The sequence below is a fragment of the Protopterus annectens genome, chromosome 2.part0, assembly GCF_019279795.1.
Source record: "Protopterus annectens isolate FY-2018-M chromosome 2.part0, PAN1.0, whole genome shotgun sequence".
NCBI lineage: Eukaryota > Metazoa > Chordata > Ceratodontiformes > Protopteridae > Protopterus > Protopterus annectens.
In genome coordinates this window covers 1421887106-1421911730 of record NC_056728.1, presented here as the reverse complement: position 1 = coordinate 1421911730, position 24625 = coordinate 1421887106, and the positions used below count along the sequence as shown (strand labels likewise).

At 37.7% G+C, this 24625-nt stretch overlaps 1 protein-coding gene across 2 annotated transcripts in view; it reads left to right on the top strand.

The window, feature by feature from the left end:
* The window catches only part of LOC122793519 (cystine/glutamate transporter-like), an 860650-nt gene that overhangs the window by 488662 nt on the left and 347363 nt on the right, over positions 1–24625 (top strand). For both annotated transcript variants that reach the window (XM_044061648.1, XM_044061649.1), the window contains exon 8: positions 14309–14405. In XM_044061648.1, coding sequence (XP_043917583.1) covers positions 14309–14405 — 97 coding nt within the window. The remainder of the gene's footprint in view (positions 1–14308; positions 14406–24625) is intronic.

Here is a 24625-nt window from a genome sequence, read left to right as displayed (position 1 = left end):
ATTTCTTAACTGTCTAGATTTTTGCAGAATGTCCAGATTTTTTGCTTCATGTTTTTGGTCTGTTCCTCATAAAATCTGTGTTTTTTCTGGAGGACTGACTTCACTCAAGAATGACATATATTTGAGTTTCAGACTTCATATCTATCAGAAAATGCACACTAACACAAATTCTGTTATTGTAGCAATGTTATAAGTTTATAAGAGAAGTATTTAACATCTGTCTCTATTTTGGAGCTCTGTCTACCCTTTATTATTTTAGGCTTTATCCAGATTACTGAGGTTGAGCATTATGTATCCCCATGATTGACCAAGTTACTGTACATGGCAATAAACCAATGTTTTGCCTATATTAGATCAAAGTAGCATACTTACATTTACTCTTTTTGATGGTTCAGGTTCTGAAAATCATAAGATGAAAATATGACAACATCTCCTATAAAACTAAATATAAAAACTCCCTGATTGCAATATGGTGGAGCAATGTACCTTTGCCCCTCCCTCCACACCAACACACAAACACAAAAAAGTGCATCACTGGTTTGCACAGTCCAGCACACTACTGTTCATCTTTTGAACAACAAAAAAGGATCAATGAAGTGAGAGTATGATTGAAAAGATACACATGGTCATGTACATGGTGTAGTGTGCACCTATCATGATTGCAGTATTAGCCATCCTAGGGATGATGGAGGTCCTTCCTCTTATCTTTATTTGTTCACTTTGTATGTAGCAATGATGATATGGGCAAGTGCCAGCATAGCCAACTGGAGTTTTGTAAAGAATGATATATCCTTTGAATATCAAACTGATTTATACAAGATGCTTGTGTTGCAAATGTATTATAACTGTATGTCATTTGTTAGCCAAACTGTTTTTGTACAGATGCTTGTGCTGAAAATGTATTTCTGAGCTTTGCTTGTGTTGAAATGTATCAAAAGTGCACCATGTTGAAATGAAAAGAAATGTACATGCAGTATTGCATTTGAATTAAATGTATATGTTTTAATAAAGGATACTGGCACAACAGAGATTAACTTTAAGAAAAATAAAGGAAATGTAAATGAGTTGTTAAACCATTAAAATTACCCCACAATGCTGAGTAGGACCACAGATGCTGGGTCTGGGGAAGATTCTTTGTCCATTAGCTCAGTGAAAAGAAGGGAGACCCCAGGCACTGCCATAAACATTTGGATGTGTATTGTGGCCATCTGGTTAAATTCCTGTCTCAGCTTCAAAGGTGAATACTATGAGAACCTAGAGTCAGGTGACCAGATGAGGTCTTTCTGCCAGCCCTCTTGGAAATTATATTTTAGGTATTACAAAGAGAAATCTCAGAGTATTGAGTATTCTGTTTGGGAAGCCTGACTAGAAAGACCCTCACCCACAACATATTGCCTTGCAGAAGTAACTTAGCTAGGGAATGTAAAATTCTCCTAGATTCAGTCAGTAATATGGTGAAGTTTAGCTTAGAGAGTGTTTTTCTTTATTAGTATGAGTCTGTACATCAGTGTTAATTTCAATATTTTCTGTGATTTTAACTTTGTGGTGTACTGTAAATTTATATTCAATATTTTAATGTTCTTTTATTATTTATTATTAAATATATTTCAAACAGTTATTGTGATTGGTCTTTGAAGAAAGCATCTAACCTTTAAGAGTACTTATATTTATTTTTTGACACTGTGACGGCCACTCCAGGAGGCCTAGCCATCTTGGTGAACTAGTACTATTTGTATTAGTATTAATATTACACAGTATAATTGGACACCCTTTGTTAAGGGCTTTAGAGTAGCTGATTGTGGAGTGTCTGGTGGCAGTGAATCTACTTTATAGTCTGGTTAAAGTTGTTAGAGCTTATAACATGTGCCAGCCTTTCCCAGGTGTGTGTGTGTGTGTGTGTGTGTGTGTGTGTGTGTGTGTGTGTGTGTGTGTGTGTGTGTGTGTGTGTGTGTGTGTGCATGTGTGTGTGTGTGAAAATTAAATCTTAAAGAGTGTGTGTCAGCTACTTGGAGCTGGGACACAAAGCACTGAGTTTACAGAGAGGGCACTGGAGGACTTGGCTTGGACACTTGGCTGAGGACCTAACACTGCAGCTGTACCAGTAGGGAGTCTTTCTGGGGATCTGGAGGGAGGCCGATAAAGAGACATCCAGATCCTGGGCTTAGTGTGTTCCTTGTGTGCTCTTAAAGGAAATTGTACTTGATGCAGAGAGATCTGCATCTGGAAATACTGAGTGTATCCATTTGTATTAAGTACACATCCCTCTCCAGTATCAGTGGTGAGGATTCAAGCTCCTTGATTATTGGCCCAGTGTGTGGACAACACATATTGGTGGCCATTATATATTGGATGTAGTAGTTGACATCGCAGTAGAAGTGAGATGTTTTCTTCAAGGAATCTGCAAGATTGAGTCAAGGAGAAGTATTGATATTTCTCAGTGGGAGTGGGAGCCAGAAAAAAAATATATCATATATATAGATGGGAGCCCTTCATTTGTTCAAACTTTCAAATGTTCGAAACTCATATGGCCGACACCATATGAGTGAACATTTGAAAGGCCGACAAATGATAGCGGAGATCCTGCTACAGTGCAGGAGAGGCAGATACCCCTTTCCTGCACTGTAGTGTGATCTTGGAGTGAGAATATTTAAGTAGCAGGGGGTGTGGGGGTGCACGGGGGCTTGCCCCCCTGCATAACACAGCTTTACTGTGTTTACAGGTAGGTAAATGTTGCTATTTCATGATGTCGGTCTTTCCAAATGTCGATCATATGGTGTCGGCCATATGAAAGTCGGCATTCTGAATGGTCGACATTCTGAAGTAGACCCATGTAGATATAGGTATAATTATCATAAAGTTTTTTTTTTTCTTGTCACTGGTAAGGTGTAACGATTGACCTCAATTAAAGCCAATAAAAAACACCCAAGCACACAGTATAACAGTTACCACAGCTTCACGAGTTGAATAAGGCAGCAATATTTAATCTTGTTTAATACCACAACCGCATTTTCATCCTCCTACATACAGGACTTCATCAGAAATGAAATAAAAGCCTAATTCATTCCTTTTATAGTAATCCATTAGCCATTTAATCATTCAAACCCCTTATCAATTAACTAATTAATAACTAAGCAACCTTAATTATCTAAAGTTTAAAATACTAGCAAACTTTAATATAAGTTAAAATATCAAAAAGAGTTATTTGGTTCAACCCATAAAAAACTTTCATATACAAAACATTTATTACTTTCTAATTATTATGCATACAATAGAATAAAAATAAAATTAAACCATACAGTACTATATAGTCAATGTGCTATTAAAAGCAAAACTATACTGCCATCTATAGGTTATATAGCTACAATGCAGTTAAACAATTTTAAACTAAATCATGTCTTAAAAAAGACAGACGTATCTGTTTAAATATATTTGTTTCTTTGAAAGGGACCTAGTTAGAGTTTGGCAGACCTAAGTTTAAGGACAGGGGCCAGTGAAACATGTTCAGTGAGTCCTGGTAGCCTATTGGCTTCTAATTGTAATTGCCAAAATAGCTCCCTAAACTCTATAGTTGTCTCCGAAGGACCTCCCCAAGGATCAATTTCCAGTTTTTCTATAACAAAAAAAAACAAAAGCTGCTTCGATACAATGGTTATTATGCTTGTAAAGGGCATTATTAATGTCCTCTTTCTTAATGTCATTAAGGTGTTCATATATACGCCTTTTAAATTTCCTATTTGTCTTGCCTATATAGAAATACCCACATATTTTACAAATAGCAATATATATCATCTCCATAGTATCACAATTACAATACGTATTAGTCTCCACGTTCTCGTTCCTATTTTTTTAAATTCACACTATTTCCCTGAAGTACATAAGGACATTGTGTGCAAGAACCACACTTGTATGTGCCTTTCCTTTGCCTACCCTGTTTAGTTTTGTGATTTTCTAACATATCCTTAATGTTCTTACCCTTCTTATATGTGAATTTCAGGGGGGCTTAAATAACTGCTCCAAGTCCGAATAATTCCCAAACCTCTCCCAGTTCTTAGAAACAATATCCCTGATGTGATGAACATTACTACTAAAATTCAAATCAAAATTAAAATTACTATTCCAATTAATTTCAGTAGCCCCATTGTTGACATCATGAACCCTTACCACCTCAGGTATCATGCTTAATGAATTAATATAAAAGGAATGAATTAGGCTTTTATTTCATTTCTGATGAAATCCTGTATGTAGGAGGACGCAGTTGTGGTATTTGTGGCATTAAACAAGATTAAATATTGCTGCCTTATTCAACTTGTGAAGCTGTGGTTACTGTTATCCTGTGTGAGTTGGTGTTTTTTTATTGGTTTTGATGACTTTCAAGGCACTATTTCCTTGTTTGGCTGTTATTGACCAATATTTACTATCTGAATCACAATTAACAGACTCCAGTGAAATTACAACTAAAGGTAATACCTTCTTAAAATACTAAAAATACTATAACAAGGAATACCTGTGTAGACAAACAGACATGCACATATTTTAGTCTGTCCTCTCTTTGCCTGTATAGTTTTGGCTTCTAAAGTGCATAATGCTGATTATACATATATCTTGTCTTGAAAAGTTATTCAAGAAAATCTAGAAGCAATATATGTATATTTACATTTCGAGGAAAGGACAAACTGAGGTAAAATAACCAGAAGAAACAAAAAAAAAAAACCTGTATCATCCAAAAAGCATTAATTTTAAAAGTGAAGATATTTATTCTCCTTACAGTAGCAAATATAAATATATAATGTTGGTGCAGCTTTACCATTAAAAGGAATATGTTTTATGTAACGTGATACTTCATTATTTTAAAATGTTTTGGTATAAAAACTTGACAACAGAATATGTTTGTTTCATTAAATCCAGCCCACAGATGCCCCTTTACCTTTGAGTCTTTGAGCAAAATCGGGAGGTACTATATAAATAATTATGTTAATATCATTTTCTGAAATTTTAAGTCATCATGGTGACTAATATTAAGATGTCTACCTCACAGTTCCATGGTCCAAGTTCAAACTTGGCATACAGTCGCTATCTCAGTGGAGCTGCTTGCTATTCCACCCCTTTTTCTTCTTACATTTCCAAAACATGTTTTTAGACTGGCATAGAGGCATAGCTAGGATGGGATGAAGAAGCAGCCACCCTGGGAACAAGGTGACAGGGAGTTAGTACACTAGTGACATTCAGAAATGAATGCTAATAGTGCATTGCCAGTCAGGGCAGAAACACTTCAGTATTCTGAGAGTGGCATTTAGACTATAGCAAGGCACTTGCTACATTTGTAGCTAGATATAGCTTAAAGTAAATAAATTTGGTTTGTGCTCAATTACTCATTACAGCTGAGTGTTCCTCTAGGGGTTTCTGCAGTTACCTCTTTAGGCATCAGATATTGCTTATTCATATTTGCATTAATAATTTCAAAACCATGCTGCATGCAAGGTATCAGAATATTTTATCTTGAAGAATACATGATGGCACATGCAGTTGTATTAATGCTGACCTCTGTCTAACACAGCTAAAGAGATATTGAATATTATTTGTATATTGTTTATTTGTATTGTAATAATTTTCATATTTCTACAAACATCTCAACATTCAAATAACGCAAATAGAACTACGTAGCCTCATACATCTGAAAGATCACAGCTATATGAAGAAAATCTTGCTGGCAGTATGTGTCTTACTTGAATGGTTACTGATATGTCATAAGCTGTTTATACAATGTTACAAAATTAATATTCACTGCCTCTATTTTAACTTACAAAATTCAGTTTGAAAAATCAAACTGAATGAATGTCACTAATGTAAATATTAATTTATCCTGAATATTTGGCTATTTACAATTTTATAGTAATACATATGGTTCCAGAGATATGAATATTTGTTTGAACTGAAAGGTAACAACTTAGTTTTTTTAAAGGCTTAAGTCACACCCACTGGAAGTACACACTCAAAAGAGCTGTTTTGGAGGGAATGAGTTAACCTGGTGATGAAGAAGCTGATTTTGTTTTTTTTTTTTTTGTTGGTCATCAACTTTGACTTGAGGGATATGCCAAATCAGGGAGCTGCACAGGATACCAGAAGAACTTGCTACATCTCTGGACTAGCAGCACAAAAAATTGTCTATATGTATAAATATGTCAGAATACTATAAAAAGAATGAAAAGTATATATTGTATAGACGTGATAACTGCTGCCTCATGAGACCAGACACCTAGTAGATTCATACACAAAATCAATGGAAACCTAACTGACCTCCTAACAATCATGCTACACAAAAACACATCTCCCAACTTTGGTGATACGCTCCCAGCTGGGGCATCACTTTTGAGTCTGACTTGTACTCTATTAAAATAACAGATATTGTTATAATGGTGCTTATTCAGAATGACACATAATACCTACTTGTGCTAGCTATGAAAAAGTAAAGGTTTGCTAAGGATCATGTCACTTTAATTTTACGAAACTTTCTAAAGAGGTAAAAGCAGATATTGATGATCTTTGCCAATGCAAACTTCTTACCTTGAAATGGTTTAGGCTTTTGACAATATTCCACAAAGAAGAATGATTGAAAAGGACATAAATTATTATTTCAAAATAATTTGTCAAATTTTATAAAAAAGGAGGCTTCCTAATGAAGCATCAATGTTTTTAACTCATCAGACCTGCAACTCATCATTTTGATGAGCTTAAAATGATATTTTACCTTCCCACAAACAAAATATTGCACTGGATGTAGTGAGATGCTAAGAAAGCACACTGATGATCCTACCATTGTGAGGAGTTTGATTGCAATGAGCTTTGTTTGATCATGCGTTAGGTTTCCAACAATAATAGTGTTTTACTATCTAGATACAATTGTAGACAGCAATTTAAACTTTGACAAATGTGCATCAACCAAGGGCAGTAAAGCATGTTCTCTAACCCATCTAGTTCTAATGAGCATTTCTAATTGCACAGTGAAGTCATTATATATGTTATACCTCAGATGTTTCACCCATTGTTAAAACCATGTTGCAATTTGTTGCCCTCAATCAAGACACCTGAAAGTAGGTAAAAAAGTATCATTCCTTACCAGAAAATTCATAGAGTTCGAAAGCTTGAAGGATTCAGAAACTCTTCAGGAAGTGTCATTACATTCAGTTTTGTAAGGATTACTAAGGATCTGATATGCATGTGGGATTAGAAAATATTAACTCAAGGTTATGGCAGTTAATCTTTTAGGAAAATGTAACGTTATATGCTTGACAATTAAACCTATGAACCCACCCTATCCCTTGTAGTTCTTTGGTGTATTTCCTATCACTCTTTAACATTTAACAAATATCTCAAATTACATGAGACTGTCAAACGTGTCAAAGCTACGGCCATCAAACACTTGGAGCAAAAACAGCCAAATGAACATTAGTGTGAGGACATTTCATTTATTTCATGTCATTTTCTAATTGCCCATGTATTCTCAGTCAGAGACAAGAGGAAGGTAACCCTATACTGGAATTCATAGGCATAAGTTAAAAAAATGTATGTGTGCGAGTAGCTTGCTGCAGTTACTTTTTTGTTGTTGTTGTTGTTTTTGCTCCTCAACCCCACATGGTACCAGATGTTTTAACTACCATTTTGAAAACACCCTTTATGTTATCAGGTAGAAGACTTATGAAGTTCCACTTAATTTTTCCAGTTGGACATGACACATCCGACTTGCTTAAACTTTGTTCTTCCACAGTACTAAGCACAATGGTGAGAACAGTAAAAATATTTCCAACCCTTCACACTTCACTTTTAGATCTAACCTGCTTTTGCTGCTGGTCATTCTACAGTTTGAAGATTTCAGTACTATTTATTTCCCTTCAAACTTAGGGATTCATTTTGAAATATTTACTAGATTCTGACTTCTGCATTTCCACTTTTCCCCCTAGGACTAAAATTGCTTTTCTTGGAAACTAGAGAGAATTTGATGTATCATTTCCCTTGCCAGTTTTGTTTCCAGCCAGTAAAAGGTGATGACTGACAGGCCCAAAATTAACCCCATACCTCCCCACCCCACCCCACCACATCCCTACTTTTGGAGTTTCCTCTAAAGATATATATCACTGCATTCGTGATGCTTTCCTTTTCACAGAAACTCAGGCCATGATTGCACCGTTCTTCTAAAGACACCATACAGGGAATTCATTTGAATATTGCAGAATACTTAAAGATGTCAGGCTAAGTCCATCAAATTCAGGGAGAATGATTTCCATTTTTTTCTGTTAAAATTATTGTAAATTCCACATTTGAACTGTCTGAGTATTGGGGAAACATAGTACATGTATGAATTTGGCATTTTAGGTACATATTCCTCATCTTACTACTCATAATACTGGCAGTATACTTAACAAGTTTTTGTACACAAACTGTAAGTTTGTATATCTATAGCTCTGTCTATCTACCTTTCTATCTATCTATCTATAGTAATGACTAGAAATTACACTTAAAACACACAGTATACATGCCAAATTTCACTGCATGGAAATATAGTCTCATTTTTCCCCAAAGGAATACAAAGCATTCTTTTAAGAAATACAGATTAGTGTCTCATATCATCCCCAGTGCAGCTGTTTTGCAAACAAGGAAAGCAACAGATCCTTCCACCTTAAAAGTTAACCATTTCTTTGCTTAGTCGCTGCTTGAAGGTACTTAGTCAAAGTATCTTTTCATTTGTTTCTAGCATAGTTCACTATGTAGTTAAACTTTCATAACAACGCATAGCCTGTTATTTTAGTCATCCTCCATCATATTTAGTAATAAGGGAAACGGAGACTTTTTTCCAAATTGTCATGCTTTCCTTCTTCATATATTTTCCAAAGCCTTGCTCTCTAATAAAGAAAATTCAGACAGTTTCCTCATGGCTGCAGGATCAGAGTGAGTACACTGATACAGACTAGTGCTCTATATTGCCTCCGCAAAACCTAAATCATTCTAAATTATAATAACATATAAATATCCCAAAACAATAGTTCTGAAGTTGGTAGAAAGAAGAACAAATACTTCTGTCTGTTCCCGTGATGAATCATTAAATGTAAAGAAAAAAATTTCTATTAATTGTAATATCTGAGCTTCATTTTTTGTAATGTCTTATTTCCATTAAGAAGGAAACCTTCCACCACAGCCTTTAGGAGTAACCTCTAAACAACCTCCATGTACAAAATCAAATGATTTGAAACTTTTTTTTTTACTGTATCATACAGAATTTGCCTTCCTACTTTCTTGTCTGAGGTAAATCTCAGAATTACTCATTATACCAGCATCATAAACTGGATCTATTTCCATTTGCTGTAATGGATGCTGATATTTTTGTTAAGAATCGCAGTAGTAATATTAGATAGCATGCATGATTAATCCACCATGCCTGGAGATGTCAGGCATGTGCAAAGCATACCATGTTACAGCATTTGAAAAATATACTTATTTTGTGCAAACAGATTTGATAGAATTAATATTTAATTGGCACATTTTATGATAGTTTATTATTTTTATATACCTGGTTGGTTAAAAGATTTTTTTCCCAAAATCTATTATAAGAACTTTTTTCAATTTGTCTATTCAGGAAGTTACACTTGTGGGAGACTGGGTGACATTCCTGAAGGTGGTGTACAGGTCAAAAGTCCTAGCTATACCTTCCTACTGAGCCTGGATTTGGGCAAGACACTTGCTGCATGTTTACACGTATACCCACACACACACACACACACACACACACACACACACACACACACACACACACACACACACACACACACACACACACACACACACACACACACACACACACACACACACACACACACACACACACACACACACACACACACACACATGCAGACACACACACACACACACACACACACACACACACACACACACACATGCAAACACACACGCAAACACACACATGCACACGCAGACACACACAGACACGCACATACATGCAGACACACACACACGCAGACACACACACTAACACACACACGCAGACACACAAACGTATACACACACACACACACACACACACACACACACACACACACACACACGCACACAATTTGCTTTGCCAACAGTAGTTTGCTCTATGCTTCTTCTGACCAAATTAAGATCCCTTATTTCCTTGCACTATACTAATTAATTCCTCTCTGTGACTGCTGATAATGAAATTTTACACAGCTATTATGTTTGAGTTCAGATGAGACCTTATCAATTTATGAAGTCATTATTCTGTATGCATTTAAGAGAAAAAAAGTAATGTCAGTATTAACAAACTTCAGAAAGAACATCTGGAATATTTTGCAAATGGTGAGCAAAACGCTTTCAAGAATTTTAATAATATTGAACACACACTGGCTCAGTGGATAGCATTATCATCTCACATGAGTTTCCCCATTTCAGTTCTCAGTTGGGGTGCTTTTATGTGGAGTCTGCATGTTCTCTCTGTGTTCATGTGGCTTCTGTTTGGGTGCTCCCATTTCCTCCTAACTTCCAGAGATATGCTGTTGGTGGATATGACATTCTAAACTGACATAGGTGAGACAGCATGCAGGTGTTATGTAAGAACTACCATGGTATGGGATGGCTAGCCACTTGGTATTGTCAACCATGAATCTGCATGATAATCACACACCCCAAACCCATTAGTAGAAATGGGTAAAAAAGGGCTACGGATGGCTGGATAAGTGATGACCACATTTTTTTTCATTTATGCCATGAATATTCAGGTCTACTTTATTCCCACAAAAGCTAAATTGCTCAAATACAACTCGCGCGAACCATAACAAGTGAAACGCAAATATGTCAAATGCACTAAACCGCAAAATTCGAAATCTCGATCTCTCATAGTTGGCCAACCCCACAGCCCGCAACATACTACCTACCGAAACACAGTAAAAAACAACACATACACACACTAACCAAAACCCTACTTCTAACCCTAAAGTAAAGCACCAAAACCATACTTCTAACACTACTCTAAACCCTATGTGCACAACTATCTATGCACTATCCTTAACCCCTCCCTAACCCTAAGGTCTGTAACTACTGCACACTTACCCTACTGAGCTATACCCAAGCAAACTAAATATTCCACACGCATACATTTAACAAAACCCTACACTAAACCTTACATACATTACCTACCTATGCACTTACCTTAACCCGCATCCTAACCCTAAGGTCCATAACTATCGCACACTTTCCTTACGGAGCTATTCTGCAGACGGGCCAGCTATGCTAATTCGATATTTCCACTTTTGTGGTTTAGTGCGTTCAACTTACTCGCGTTTCGCTCGTTATGTGTTGCGTGAATTGTATTCGAACAATTCGGCTTTTGCGGGAATAAAGTTGACCCACATATTCTATGGTGTGGTTTGGGACCTCTGTGGGATGTGGGGGAACATGTCTAAATATTCCAGTAGAGTTTCACATGTTGGGAAAAACAGCCAAAAAGTGTTACAGAAAGGTGAAAATGAATACAACTGTTTTCACAAAATTATGAAACAGCAGAGAGTTATATTTGAAAAAAGAGGTGGAGTGGAATGTAAGAAGGAAGGAAGCAAGAAGGAAGGGAAGGAGTAAAGTATGGAAGGAAGGAAGGAAGGCTTGTAACACAAGTAAACACCAGGTGGACAAAAACTCAGGCACTGCAGCCAGCCAGGAAGGTTTATTTTATTTATTGTACATGTGTTTACTGGGAATGTCCGACTGAGCCAATGGGCCATTTTCAGCAGAGGCCTGGAGAGAAAATCTTCAAGAACAGAAAGTTACAAAAAAAAAAAAAAAAAAAAGAGATAATGTTTAACAATAATGAAATTGCTTAAAAAACTAAAAAAAAAACATTCTTAACAAGCACTCGTAAATAATCGGAGTATATAACAGCATACATATTACATGCAAAGTGAAATATATGCTGATATTAACAAACTAAATAATAAGAAGAATCTCATGAAATGCAGTAGTAGAGACAGAGAGTTGCATGATATTAGTGACAGGTAAGTAAAGAAATGGTTAAGAGGTAGAAATGATAAAAAATATAGTGATCAGACTGAATAGGTTGAAAGTGAATGGCTGATACTGGCTCACCTATCCTGGTTCTAGCGAGACAGCTTAGTCCACTGTACTACAGACTTCTAACAGAACTTAGGCATTGTACCTGTCAGCATTACGGCCAGTAATGTGCTTACTTACTAAGTAGCATGTTTTGTAGCTGGGAATGTGCATGTGCAGGTCTGCTGGGAAAGTCCATGTCAGCCATACAACTTCAAACTGTCATGCAGTGTGAGTACCTTTAATCAGTGGGACTACCATGGGAACATTAAGGATTAGGGCACCTAATAAGTCTAAATGTCACTAAATGATGGTCTCCTGTGACTGACTGTAGTTCACAGATAATAGTTTTAAAAAGAATTTAATGGGAGAGCACATGTACAAAACGGAAAAGATACAAAACAAACATAACAGAGCAAAAGTAAGACTGAGGTACGATGTTGTGGAAAATTAAGACCGTTTGGTTGGCCTGTCCCTGTGTACATAGACAAATGTCATAAGTGTCATAAGGACAACTGGAGTGATTGTGTAGCTTTCATGTGAAACCATCTGTGGTACAAAAAAGACATGACTGCTGCACTATTCTACAAAGGAATAATAGAAACGATAAGCAGTTCTATAACTGCAGTACTTCTCCCATATATCTGGAGATGTGCAAAAAATAGAAATACAGTTCAGATGAACAAACTACTAAGCTATTTTCAAGAGCTGTAAACTTCTTTATAACAATGTTATGCCAGAGTAAAGTTAGTCTGGCATTAACATTGAAAAAGCTGCAGATCTTGAAAACTGTTTAGTAGACAAATGAGCTAATCTATCACTTTACTGTCTCAAGACAGCTTTCTTTGAGCTCACCTGAACTGTATTTTCATTTTTATTCATTCAGCCTTATAGCCACCTGAAGAATATTGCACAGAATTAGGGCCTATCTGCAATTTAATTTTTGTTTTTGTCTGAAAATGTAATAAAAAATGTTAGGACATGCTAGGCAAAATACACACAGCAAGTATACACATCTTGTCTGCTCATGTTTGGAAACTTCTAAAAAGACTAGCAGATGGAACAGACAAATCATAACTACAGTACCACTGGATTTTGCAACACATTTTAAGTTATGATACTTCAAGAGAAATAAACAACAAAGCAACAAGAATTAAACTGGCTGGTTAGACAAAAAAATGATTTATTGATGAAAAAATTGTTAACAATAATATCAGTGAGGGTGAACACTGTGTGCCATTTAGATCAAACATACTTTGCATGATTCTGTCTATATACGTAACTACAGGGTGAAGACAGGGATTAGTGTCTTTACTGACCCCTCCATAATCATGTCAGTAATGATTCATTGGTGTTATCTTCCCTAAGGATTGATAACTCTAGCAATGTGGGAAGGTTAATGACAGTTGTGATTTCCTAAACAGAAATGTGAATGAACACCCACAGAAGGTGCAAAGGAGAAAGGAAAACAAAAAGAAACCCAGTGAAGACTAAATGGGAAATGTTCTGAGAGTGTTTATCACACCTAAACTCAAATCATACCAACAATGTAAGTGAGCAAAAGGATGTCTACGTTGCAGGACAGCATGTGTTCATATAAAGGGAAGCAAGTGACATTTGTCACAATGCAAGGCAATGAAAAGTGTCTAATAATTGTTTGTCCATTTTACAACTAAAGAGATCAAGTTAATTTTGCAAAGGGAGTCAAGAAAATGATCAGTAGGATATGGAATTAGGACAGGAAGAAAAACTGAAGGTACAAAGCACATTTAGTTCTGAGACTGGAGATGACAGTAAACCATAATAAGTACCCAAATTATTGTGAGTGGTAATGATGTTTATGACTTATGGAAGAATGAAAATGAAACAGGAAAACATATAAGTGACAAGTGAAGATATAAATCATCCTGAGAATGTTTTTTTTTTTAAGTGAGAGAAGTACAGGGAGAGGGAGTGAGAAAGTTAGTAAGGATATCTAGAAGTCACACGCAAGATAATTTGTGATTTCTGGGAGACTCACTGAATAGAACAGACGGCAGATTGAGAAAATAAATGAGTAGACTGTAAGTTTTGTCTTTAAGGGCAGAATTAATAAATTAGTGTTGTTTTCATTTCATATATAATTCCTGTATTTGCTTATTTTCATCTGTGCTAAGATAAATAAAGCCAACTTCATAATATATCATTTGTTTTGTAGAGTATTTTATGTTGCTTCCCGTGAGGGACACCTTCCGCAAATCCTGTCTATGATCCACATTAAGAAGCATACTCCTCTTCCTGCTGTAGTTGTATTGGTAAGTTCATAGAATGCCAAAAAAGAAGTCTAATTAAATACTGGTTAAAATATTTATTGCAGCTAACTTCAGCAAATTAATGCAAACTGTTCATAAAGAGCAAATGGTAAGACACTGGAGATTTTGTGTTTTTTTATTTATTTTTCTTTAAGAAATGTTTTCTAAATGGTGTATAGTTAAATTACTCTGATTATTATTGGTTAAAAATTAAAAAGATAATATTTGTCTGTGACATAGATGAATAAAGCCCTAACTATTGAGTTCAGCTAGTGACTTGGTTGCTTGACACTGTAGGCAGGGAGGATGACTTCCCCCCATCCTGAGAGGGGGTGTAGTTCCTAATGAGCTCATACACTGTTCCAATTTCAGACCCATAGCTGGACAGAGAAGACTCATCATAATGTGCGGTGATGGTAGCCTTTGTCCGTGCTTGCGGGGGGCACTCATATGCATACTAGAGGCCGTACGTGGTGCTTGCAGTGATTCAAGGATTGATGTTACATCAACAGGATGTGTTCAGGCCATAAATGCTGGATTCACAATGGGTGCATTAATTTGTTGTCATTGCTTGAGAGTATAAAGCACTCTCATAGCTTTGTAGATGATGTCCTTCCTCAAAGACAGTGTAATGCCTGATTAAGGAGGGAATTGACTTTGGCAGATATGGGAACAAAAGTAATGCAAAAGCATGCACAGTATGCTTGAGATGCATGATGGAGGCACTGGAATTCTAAATTCTCAGTAGACTTTTTTTAAAACATGTGAACCGTTGCACTTATTTATTAGGAAAAAATAAGATAAATTAAGCCATCATGCTGGCATAGAACACTGCAACTATGCAATGATGTTATTTAAAAATTCATATCCCTTCAGCTTTTTAAAATAATGGCATTGTATCTATTTCTTCCATCATGTGGTGGATATCTAAGTAACACATGCTGCTGACACTTGCACAGAGCATATATGAAATGCAATTTTATTTTGCTCTTGTTATTACATTTCATGATGTGCATGGGAATGAAACTTCAGGCATTTGCCATCATTCTATAACCTCAAAAAGTGCCGAAAGTAGCATGGACAACAGCAGCCACTCAGCGTGAGCTCCATGACACACAACTAAGGCATCGGATTCTATTTTATGCCTTGATTTCAATCCAGTTTTTGATTAATGTACTTTACCAAAATTAGCTTAGACATTGGGACAAGCTATTTTAGTTATGCACTTAAAAAGATAGCAAGACAAGAACCAAAAATGTCATACCACAAGGAACAGCAGAAGCACAATATAAAAATGCTTAACTACTTGTGTGTTTGCTGTTACCATTTGTGTGTGTGTGTGTGTGTGTGTGTGTGTGTGTGTGTGTGTGTGTGTGTGTGTGTGTGTGTGTGTGTGTGCACTTGCATGTGTGTGTGGCTTTGGAGAAGGGGGAAGATCTCCAGTGTCATCTTTATACTTTCTTTTTAGATATCTGCATTTGTCCAGACATCTCTCTTTGGGGAATGATAGATTTACAACAGGCATACCAATTGCTTTTTTCAGTCAGCCTGCACATTTTTGAATACTAACATTTAATTGCATAATATAGTACTTTAATATCAGAAAACAATGAAACAGTGGTGCACTATATCCATCCCATGAAATTAATTGTTCAGAATATGAATATTTGACTGCAAATAGTCAAACCATGTTTTAAAAACATAGATCTGCAGTGCACATTTGAGATCACAGAGCTCAAATTAGGAAAGTTTTCCATTTTATCTTCTACCCCCCTCCCCTGGTTGAGCAGTCTCAGATTTATCATATTTAGAAATGCAGAAAAATGGAGGAGTACAGTTTAGTTTGTGTTTTTACTTGCATTTTGTTACTGACTTTATTTTAGCATTGTTTTCCATTTCATTTATTGATTACAGTCAATTCAATTATTTCCTATGAATTGTTATGAAACATGCTTACATTACTATTTCAGAAATTATCTAAATCATAATCAAAGATAATCAGTCATAAAGCTTTTTAAAGAAATAATGAAACTCCATACTCCATATAGTGTAGTTCAGTAAGTAAAATCAGACAATGAGGATACTTCAAGATAATTGCACTGAATGCACATAGATGTTCGAACGGATCGCTGTTGTACTAGCCTAAGCTATTTTGGTCATATCCTGCCAAGGATATGAACAACCATCCAGCTTTTCAAATCCTAAGGGTTCCTTACACATGCTCTAATTGCCAGAAGCATGAGCAGAGCTGCATATAAGAGACAGCTAGCCAAATTCTTCACAGTTTTCTTGGTCCAAGAAGGAGGCAATAACCTTGAAAGGGAAAAAATGCTCAGAAATATAAAAGAAGAGTAACTACAAAGACAATATATAGACCCACAACCCATTAATAAAAACAAGTACATAAGGGAGAATGGAGGGAGGAGATGTTTACTGTAGCAGTGGTTAATAGTGGACCTGCTTAACAAAGATGTAGGCAATCTCCAAACTCTTGACCCCACACAGTTTGCCTTTGTCAAGAGGAGATCTTGGCTGCTGAACCTGGTTGACTCCTTTGAGGCAGTCACCAAGGTTGTGGATGAGGGTAAGGCAGTGCATACAGCCTACCTTGACCTGGCTAAGGCCTTTGATACCATTCCCTACTCAGGTATCATTGATAAACTCAGTAAACTAGACATCAACCCTTACATCACTAGATGGGTTGCAAATTGGCTCACAGACAGGACCCATAGAGTGAACGTTGCGGATTTCAAGTCAGACTATCGACCAATCATGAATGGAGTCCCACAGGGCTCAGTCCTGCCCTGGGCCCTCTCCTGTTTGACATCTACTTTTCAGAAGTCCAGGCCAATGCAGAAGGACACTGGCTAACCAAGTTAACTGATGACTGAAAGCTAGGAGTCATTATCAACTCCCAAAGGGATGCAGACATCCTACAAAAGGGCCTCTCTGAGACCAATGACTGGTGTCAGAACCATGGCCTGAAGCTTAACACCAAAAAATGCGTTATCATCCCCTTTGGAAAAACTCAGTTCCCATGAATTACTACATTGATGGTAGCCCACTGAACACTGAAGGGGCCATAAGAGATCTGGGCACCCAGGTTAACAGCCACCTCACCTTCGAGCAACACATTGCCACTGTGGTCAGAAAGTCCTTCTACATGACACATCTTATAACCAAAGGTTTTGCATCCAGGAAGAAAGAGGTCATCATCCCTCATTAGACCAATCATCAAATATAATGCCCCATTTGGCATGTACCTAACTAGACACCTACAACAGCTGGAGAGGCCATGAAAGTACCTCACAAAAAAGATCCTAGGCCTTAAACACATGTCCTACATGGGCAAACTCAAGAAATTTCAGCTGTTCTCAGTCTCTTATAGTCTACTTAGAGGTGATTTCTGCTTGACTTACAAAGACATGTCCGGCCCAGCCCTACTTGAAATGCTACACCTAATGAAATCCCAATACCCCCTTGCCACACACTTCAGAGATCACACCTCATTACCACAATTAACAGAACATGCTGAAGGGACAGGTTCATTTCCCAAAGACTGCCCATTCTCTGGAATAAGCTTCCCATTCATGTCAAGTAGAGCACCTCGCTGGCCCTCTTCAAGAGAAATATTGACGAGTGGATGGGTAACAGAAAGTTCACCCCAGGGATCACTCCAGTTGCCTTACTAGATAGGAGCACTGTGAACTAACATCAGCTGGCATGGTACCTGGGCAATTTTTTTGGGCTAGGCTTGTAAAGGATCCAGGGCCATTAGCCTAGTACACAACTATGAACCTATGAACAGTGCTATATTTAGCATTAGATCACTGTTTCAGTAACATAAGAGATATGGGTAGACCACCATAGCTTAGACACAAAAAGGGAGAAGGAAGAAATTAAGAATCCAGAACCTCTTGGAGAATGGTCCTAGCAAAGCCTGCACTGGATCGGGAAAAATAATTTTGTCTGTAATGCTTTGTAAACATGACACAGAGGAACAAGCTGCTGCCTCTAGAATACTTCTAGAGTCCTTCCCTTTCCAGAAAGCCACAGAAGAAGTCAAAGCCTTAGTGGAATGGGCCCTAACACTGCTTGAAAATGACTTCATAAGATAAGCATCTGGTCTGTGTTAACACTGATTATCCCTTTCTCTTACCTTCATAGGGGACAAACAGCTGATCAGATTTCCTGAAGGATTAAATTTTGTCTAGGTAGTATCTTAGCTGCCAATGGATATTCCCTGTGTGAAGAATTTTTTTCTCCTTTGTTTTTGGGGTCAGGAAAAAAGACAGATAGATTAATAGACTGGCTCAATGTAGACTTTGAGACTACATTAGGAATAAAATAACTTATATGGACAATGTGAAGTTTTCCTTGTCTCCTTCCTCAGTTTTCCCCATTTTCCCCCATGTAAGAGATGAGCACAGCATGTAACTTCTGCCCCCCCTCCCAATCTACAGAAAACAGGCCTAGTTGGTCTCCCATGACCCAGGGCTTCATTTAAAACAATGTGTTTGAGGATAAAACAGCAATATTAAATTATGATATACAAGTCTGTAAAGAAATTTGAGATGGAGGTAAGATATTAAAAAATGGCTCATTAAATAAAGTACAACAGCTTCCATTTCCTTTTTTTCTGAGAACTACTTCTCTTTTGTATCTACATTATGTGTTGGATTTAGCTTGCACAAGTATGTATCTTTTAGTGTTTCAGTTAAATTTACAAATGATCTTCTTACAATTATAGTCATGCTAAAGCAATGAGTAACAAGGTCACACAGAAAAAAAACAATGAGTAAAAACTAAACAAAAAAAAAAAAAAAAACTAGCCAAGCTAGATTTTCCACTGTGTGATTCATTAAAACCTCTTGTATTAGAGGCAGCAAGGGATATATGCAAATGACCACTTAAGGACATTTTGCAGCTATATGGCAGTTCTGAATGCCCGTGACTTTTTTCTTTTTAACAGAAGACAAGGAACCAAATGGAAAATGCACCAAACAAGCATGTTTCATACTTCATTTATTACAGTAAAAACACACCAAGATTAAGTACTTTCATCAGTCACATAGAAGACTTCATCAGAATAAAGCACACCGATTAAAACACCATTTTTATACCAGTACATGTTACATAATAGATAAAATTGAGCCAATGGTATTGTCAAAAAAGTCACATGTAAAATGGTCACATGAGCAATATTAATACACAGGATGTTAATATTCAAGCCAACTTAACATTTTACAAATAAAACACTGTTATATATTAAATACCTTCAGCATATGTTTAAAAGTGCAGGCACAGTAATGCATGTAAAGTTTCATAGATTTTTCTTTCAGGGCTAAAAGTATTGTCAAGGAATCATTTATACCTGGTGGAAAATTAGCTATTTTTTACTTAATAAATTCTTCCAGTCACCCCCTCCCCCCAAATCTATGTCCACAGTATCCAACATACCAAATGTAAAACCTTTAAAATTAGAACAAGTGAGGGAATGCCTATATAATGAACTTGTACCCTTCTTGTTTTTAACATCATGTACATGCTCATAGAGTCTGCTTTTCAACACCCTCTCTGTTCATAGGTTCATAGGTAGGTACTAGGCTATCGGCCCTAGAACCCATACAAGCCCAGCCAAAAATTGTACCCGAGCTTTCGCCACACAAGAAAATTATTTTTCTGTGCCCCTGTCGAGCAGAGCCACAGAAGTGATCCCCGAGGTGAATTTCCCATTTCCCATACAATCATCAAGATTTTTCCTTGAAGAGTGCTAATGAGGAGCTCTGTTTGACATAGATAGGTAGTCTGTTCCAGAGTATGGGAAGTCTCTGAGACAGGAATCTATCCCTCCAGCATGTTCTGTTTATTGTGGTGACAAGGTTTAGGTCCCTAGAGTGTGTAGCTCGGAGGGATTGGGATTTCTTTAAATGGAGCATGTCCAACAGCTCTGGGTTTGACATAGCTTTGTATGTTAGGCAGAGATCGCCCCTAAGTAGGCGATATGTGATGAAGTAAAGCTGTAGTTTTTTGAGATGGTCTGCATAGGGCATCTTTTTGAGGCCAGTAATCCTCTTTGTGAGGTATTTCTGTGATCTTTCCAGTTGTTGTAGATGTCTTGTGAGGTACATACCAAAAAAGGCATTGTACTCTATAATGGGTCTAATGAGTGATGAGTAGAAGGGGACAAGGACCTCTTTTTTTCTGGATGAGAATCCTTTTGTGATGAGATGAGCCACGTAGAAGGATTTCCTGACCACTGTGGAGATGTGATTATCAAAGGAGAGACTACTGTCCACCTGTGTCCCAAGGTCTTTTATCACATTTTCGGCATTAAGTAGACTACCAGCTATGTGGTAGTTCATGGGTACAGAGTTTTTAGCAAAGGGGATGACAATACATTTTTTGGCATTGAGCTTCAGGCCATGGCTTTGACACCAGGTATTTGTCTCAGTGAGGCTCTTTTGTAGTTTGTCCACATCGTTAGGAGTTTTGATTATGGCTCCTAGTTTGCAGTCATCTGCAAACATTGTTAGCCAAAGACCTTCTGTGTTGGCCTGCACTTCAGAGAAGTAGATACCAAACAGGAGAGGACCCAGGACTGAACCCTGTGGTACTCCACTTGTCACTGGTCTGATGTCTGATTTGGAATCCGCTACTTTCACAGTGTGGGTTCTGTCCATGAGCCAGTTGGCAACCCATCTTGTGACATAGGGGTTTATACCTAGTTTAGTGAGCTTATCTATAATTCCAGAGTGGGGGATGGTGTCGAAAGCCTTGGCGAGATCTAGATAAGCTGTGTGAACCATTTTACCCTCATCTATGGCTTTGATGACTGCTTCAAAGAAGTCAATCAGGTTTACGAGACATGATCTGCCTTTTACATATCCAAACTGGGTAGGGTCCAGAGTTTGGAGATTACCAATGTCTTTGTTTATGAGTTCCACGATGATACGTTCCATGGCCTTGCAGACCAGGCTCATCAGGCTAATGGGGTGGTAGTTCCCGGGGTCTGTCATGGCTCCCCCTTTGTGGAGTGGGATAACTGTTGCGGTGCACCACTCAGTGGGTACAAAGCCTGAGGTGAGGCTATGATTGAACATGGTACTTAGGTAGGGTGCCAGTTTATTCTGCAGTTCATGTAGAACGCAGCCTGGGATATTGTCAGATCCCATGGATGCTGTGTTCTTGGCTTTGGAGAGTGTGTTTTTTACCTGTGCAGCCGTGATTATAGGAACTTTGTATTCTTCTGGTATAGAGATGGGCCCTCTAGGGGGTGAGAGGGGGGTAAAGTTAGCACTGAACCTATCTGCTAGGATGCTGGCAATATTAGTTGGTTTTGTATATTTACTGCCATTGTGCTGTAACTCAGAGCAGATCTGAGTGTTCCCATTTAGATTCTTGACATAGCTATAGAATGCTTTGTGGTTGTCTTTAGAGTCAGTGGCAATTTTGTTTTCGTAACTAGCTTTGGATGATTTTATGCGGGATCTCAGCTTCTTACTGAGGGTGACCAGGGAGTTCCTCCAGTCATGGGATTTTACTCTTTTTTTGCAACAGTTTCTTTCTTCTGTTGTAGAGTTTGTTTATGGCAGAGGACCACCAGATTGGCTTCCTTTTTTTGGAGGATAACATCTTGGTTCTATTAGGGATAGCATGATCCATGCACTCGTGTAAGTGCTTATAAAGTGCATTTGTGTAGGATTTAGCAGTCATACCTCTATTGTCCATCTGCATGGGTGTCATGAAGTTTGCCACTTCTGTCTTAAGTAGTGTGAAGTTGGCTTTGAAGAAGTTTTTTACGATGGTTTCCCTAATTGGGGGTGGGGGGGGTGGGATGTGGATGTCTAGGCTGATTAGCTTGTGGTCTGATCTGACCAACGAGGAATTGACCTCTGGTGTGGAGCACCGGTTTCCCATGTTGGTAATGACCAGGTCTAGGATATTGCTGCCCCTGGTGGGGGTGTGAATAAGTTGATCCAAGGTGTTGGAATTTATGAATTCTAGAAAACGTTGAGCAAAAGAGTTGGTACATGAGTAGTTTTCCCAGTTAATGGTGGGGTAGTTGAAATCGCCCATTATTAGGGGTTAGGTTGTACCCTAATACTTTCCAGTGTATCAAGAAATGAGGAGTGTGAATCCTGGGGCATAGTGGGGGGTCTGTAGCAAGCTATAATTTGGATTGCAGTCTTGCCCAGAGTTAGTTGCACTTGGATAATCTGGGATGCATTATGCTGTGCAACTAGCCTGGAGGTGTGGATATCCTTAATGAATATGGACACACCTCCGCCTTTAGTGCTTCGTTCTGGTTTAGGTGGTCGAAAGGTGTGGTATGAATTGTAGCCTGGTAATGCAGGGGTGCTCTCTGGAGCTTTGAACCAAGTCTCTATCACTGCACAGATGTCAATGTTCTCCATTTTAAGGAGTGCCTCGAGTGAGTGCATTTTGAGGTTTAGACTTCTTTCCCAACATAAAATCCATTGCACGTATCACATAGAGCAAGGTACACCACTCTGGTGGTAAAACAATTTATTTTCTTGAATATAACCTTAGATGCCATCTTATTAGCTAGGTGGGTTTGAGGTGCTTTGAAAATATTAGTACATTGGGAGCACCTCCCACAAGGTGTTGTACCACAATGACCTTCTACCTGTAAATTCAACTTATTTTCCATAAGATGTTTAATATTCATGCCCACCTTGCTGATAAAAACAGGTTTATCTCCCACTGCAGTTAACACATCATTATTTTCCCTTAAATATACTCCAGTTCTTTTTTAATATGTTTTTCACTTCATATGATATAGGACTGTATTGCACTATACATGCAATGCTCATAAATCTTCGCTTTACCAGGATCTGTGGGGGCTATATTAGTTAATGGGTGGTTTCCTAACAGGGGCTTATATTTTTTCCCATCCTGTGTAAACCTCATCAATAATTTATTCCATCATCTGTTTGGGGTATCCTCTTTCTAAAAACAGATCTCTTAATGTGAAAAATTCCTGCCTCACATCACTCAATTCTGAAGTCATGCATGCAATTCTTATAGCCTGTCCTTTGACTAATCTCTTTTTCAGTGAAAGTGGATGGTTGCGCATATAATGAAGGTAAGAATTACAAAAAGTACTCTTTCGAAATATGTTATATTTGAAACCTGTAGGTGTATGGGAAATTGTCATGTGCAAGTAATATATACCTCTACTATTGTAGCTATAAGTAAATTCCAAAAATGAAGTAGTTTTGTTCAGGTGGTTAATAAAGCCAGGGATACCATCTACTTTTCTCGTCCACAAAGGTTTACTTTATCATGATTCAAGCTGGAATATGTAAAGAGTTGTTTGTTCTTCTTTTGGCTTTTCCCGGTTAGGGTTCGCCACAGCGGAACTCCTGTCTGCTAATGATTGGCAATAGATTTTTATGGTGCCAAGGCACCAGCTAGATGCCCAGCCTTCAACGAAGGCACGCCCATTCTATGCATGTCTTTCGAACACCACTCGACCGCAGGGCGGACATGCAGACTATACAAAGAAGGCGCTCCAGCCGAGAATCGAATGGGAGAACCTCTTGCTGCGAGGCAACAATGCAACCACTGCACCACCACGGCATCTGTGTCTCTTCAAATAATTCTAGTCCTTCTTTCTTAGGAATACAGGAAAAAAAATCTTTCACATCAGTGGTTAAAAATACCATATCAGCTGCCCATAGATTTTGTTTAAGCTGTCCTAGAAAATCCCAGGAATCCTTAACTAGATGTACTGCTCTCTACACTACATGCTTAGTCATTGTATCTACAAATAGTGCCAGATTATGTGTTTTGGAGCCACTGGCAGCAACAATTGGTCTAAAAGGTGGTTCAATGATGCTTTTGTGTATTTTTGGGATGCCGAATATGACTGGCACCTTAGGATACGAATAAGTAAAAAAATGAAGGAGGTCATTAGTAATATGTTTGTCCAGGACATATTCTTGTAAATAACTGTCAATACGTTGATATGCAATATTTATTTAGTTCTTAGAAACCTGTGCATAATTCTCTTCATTAAATAAAATATTCTGCATAATGTTGGAATAATCCTCTGAATTGAATATTACTATACCACCTCCCTTGTCAGGGGTCATGATACGCAGTCCCCCCCCCCCCCCCAGTTGAATCACGAGAATTCTTTCATCAGAACTTGAGGTGGCATAAAACTTCCTATTCTGAGCCCATAATCCATACAT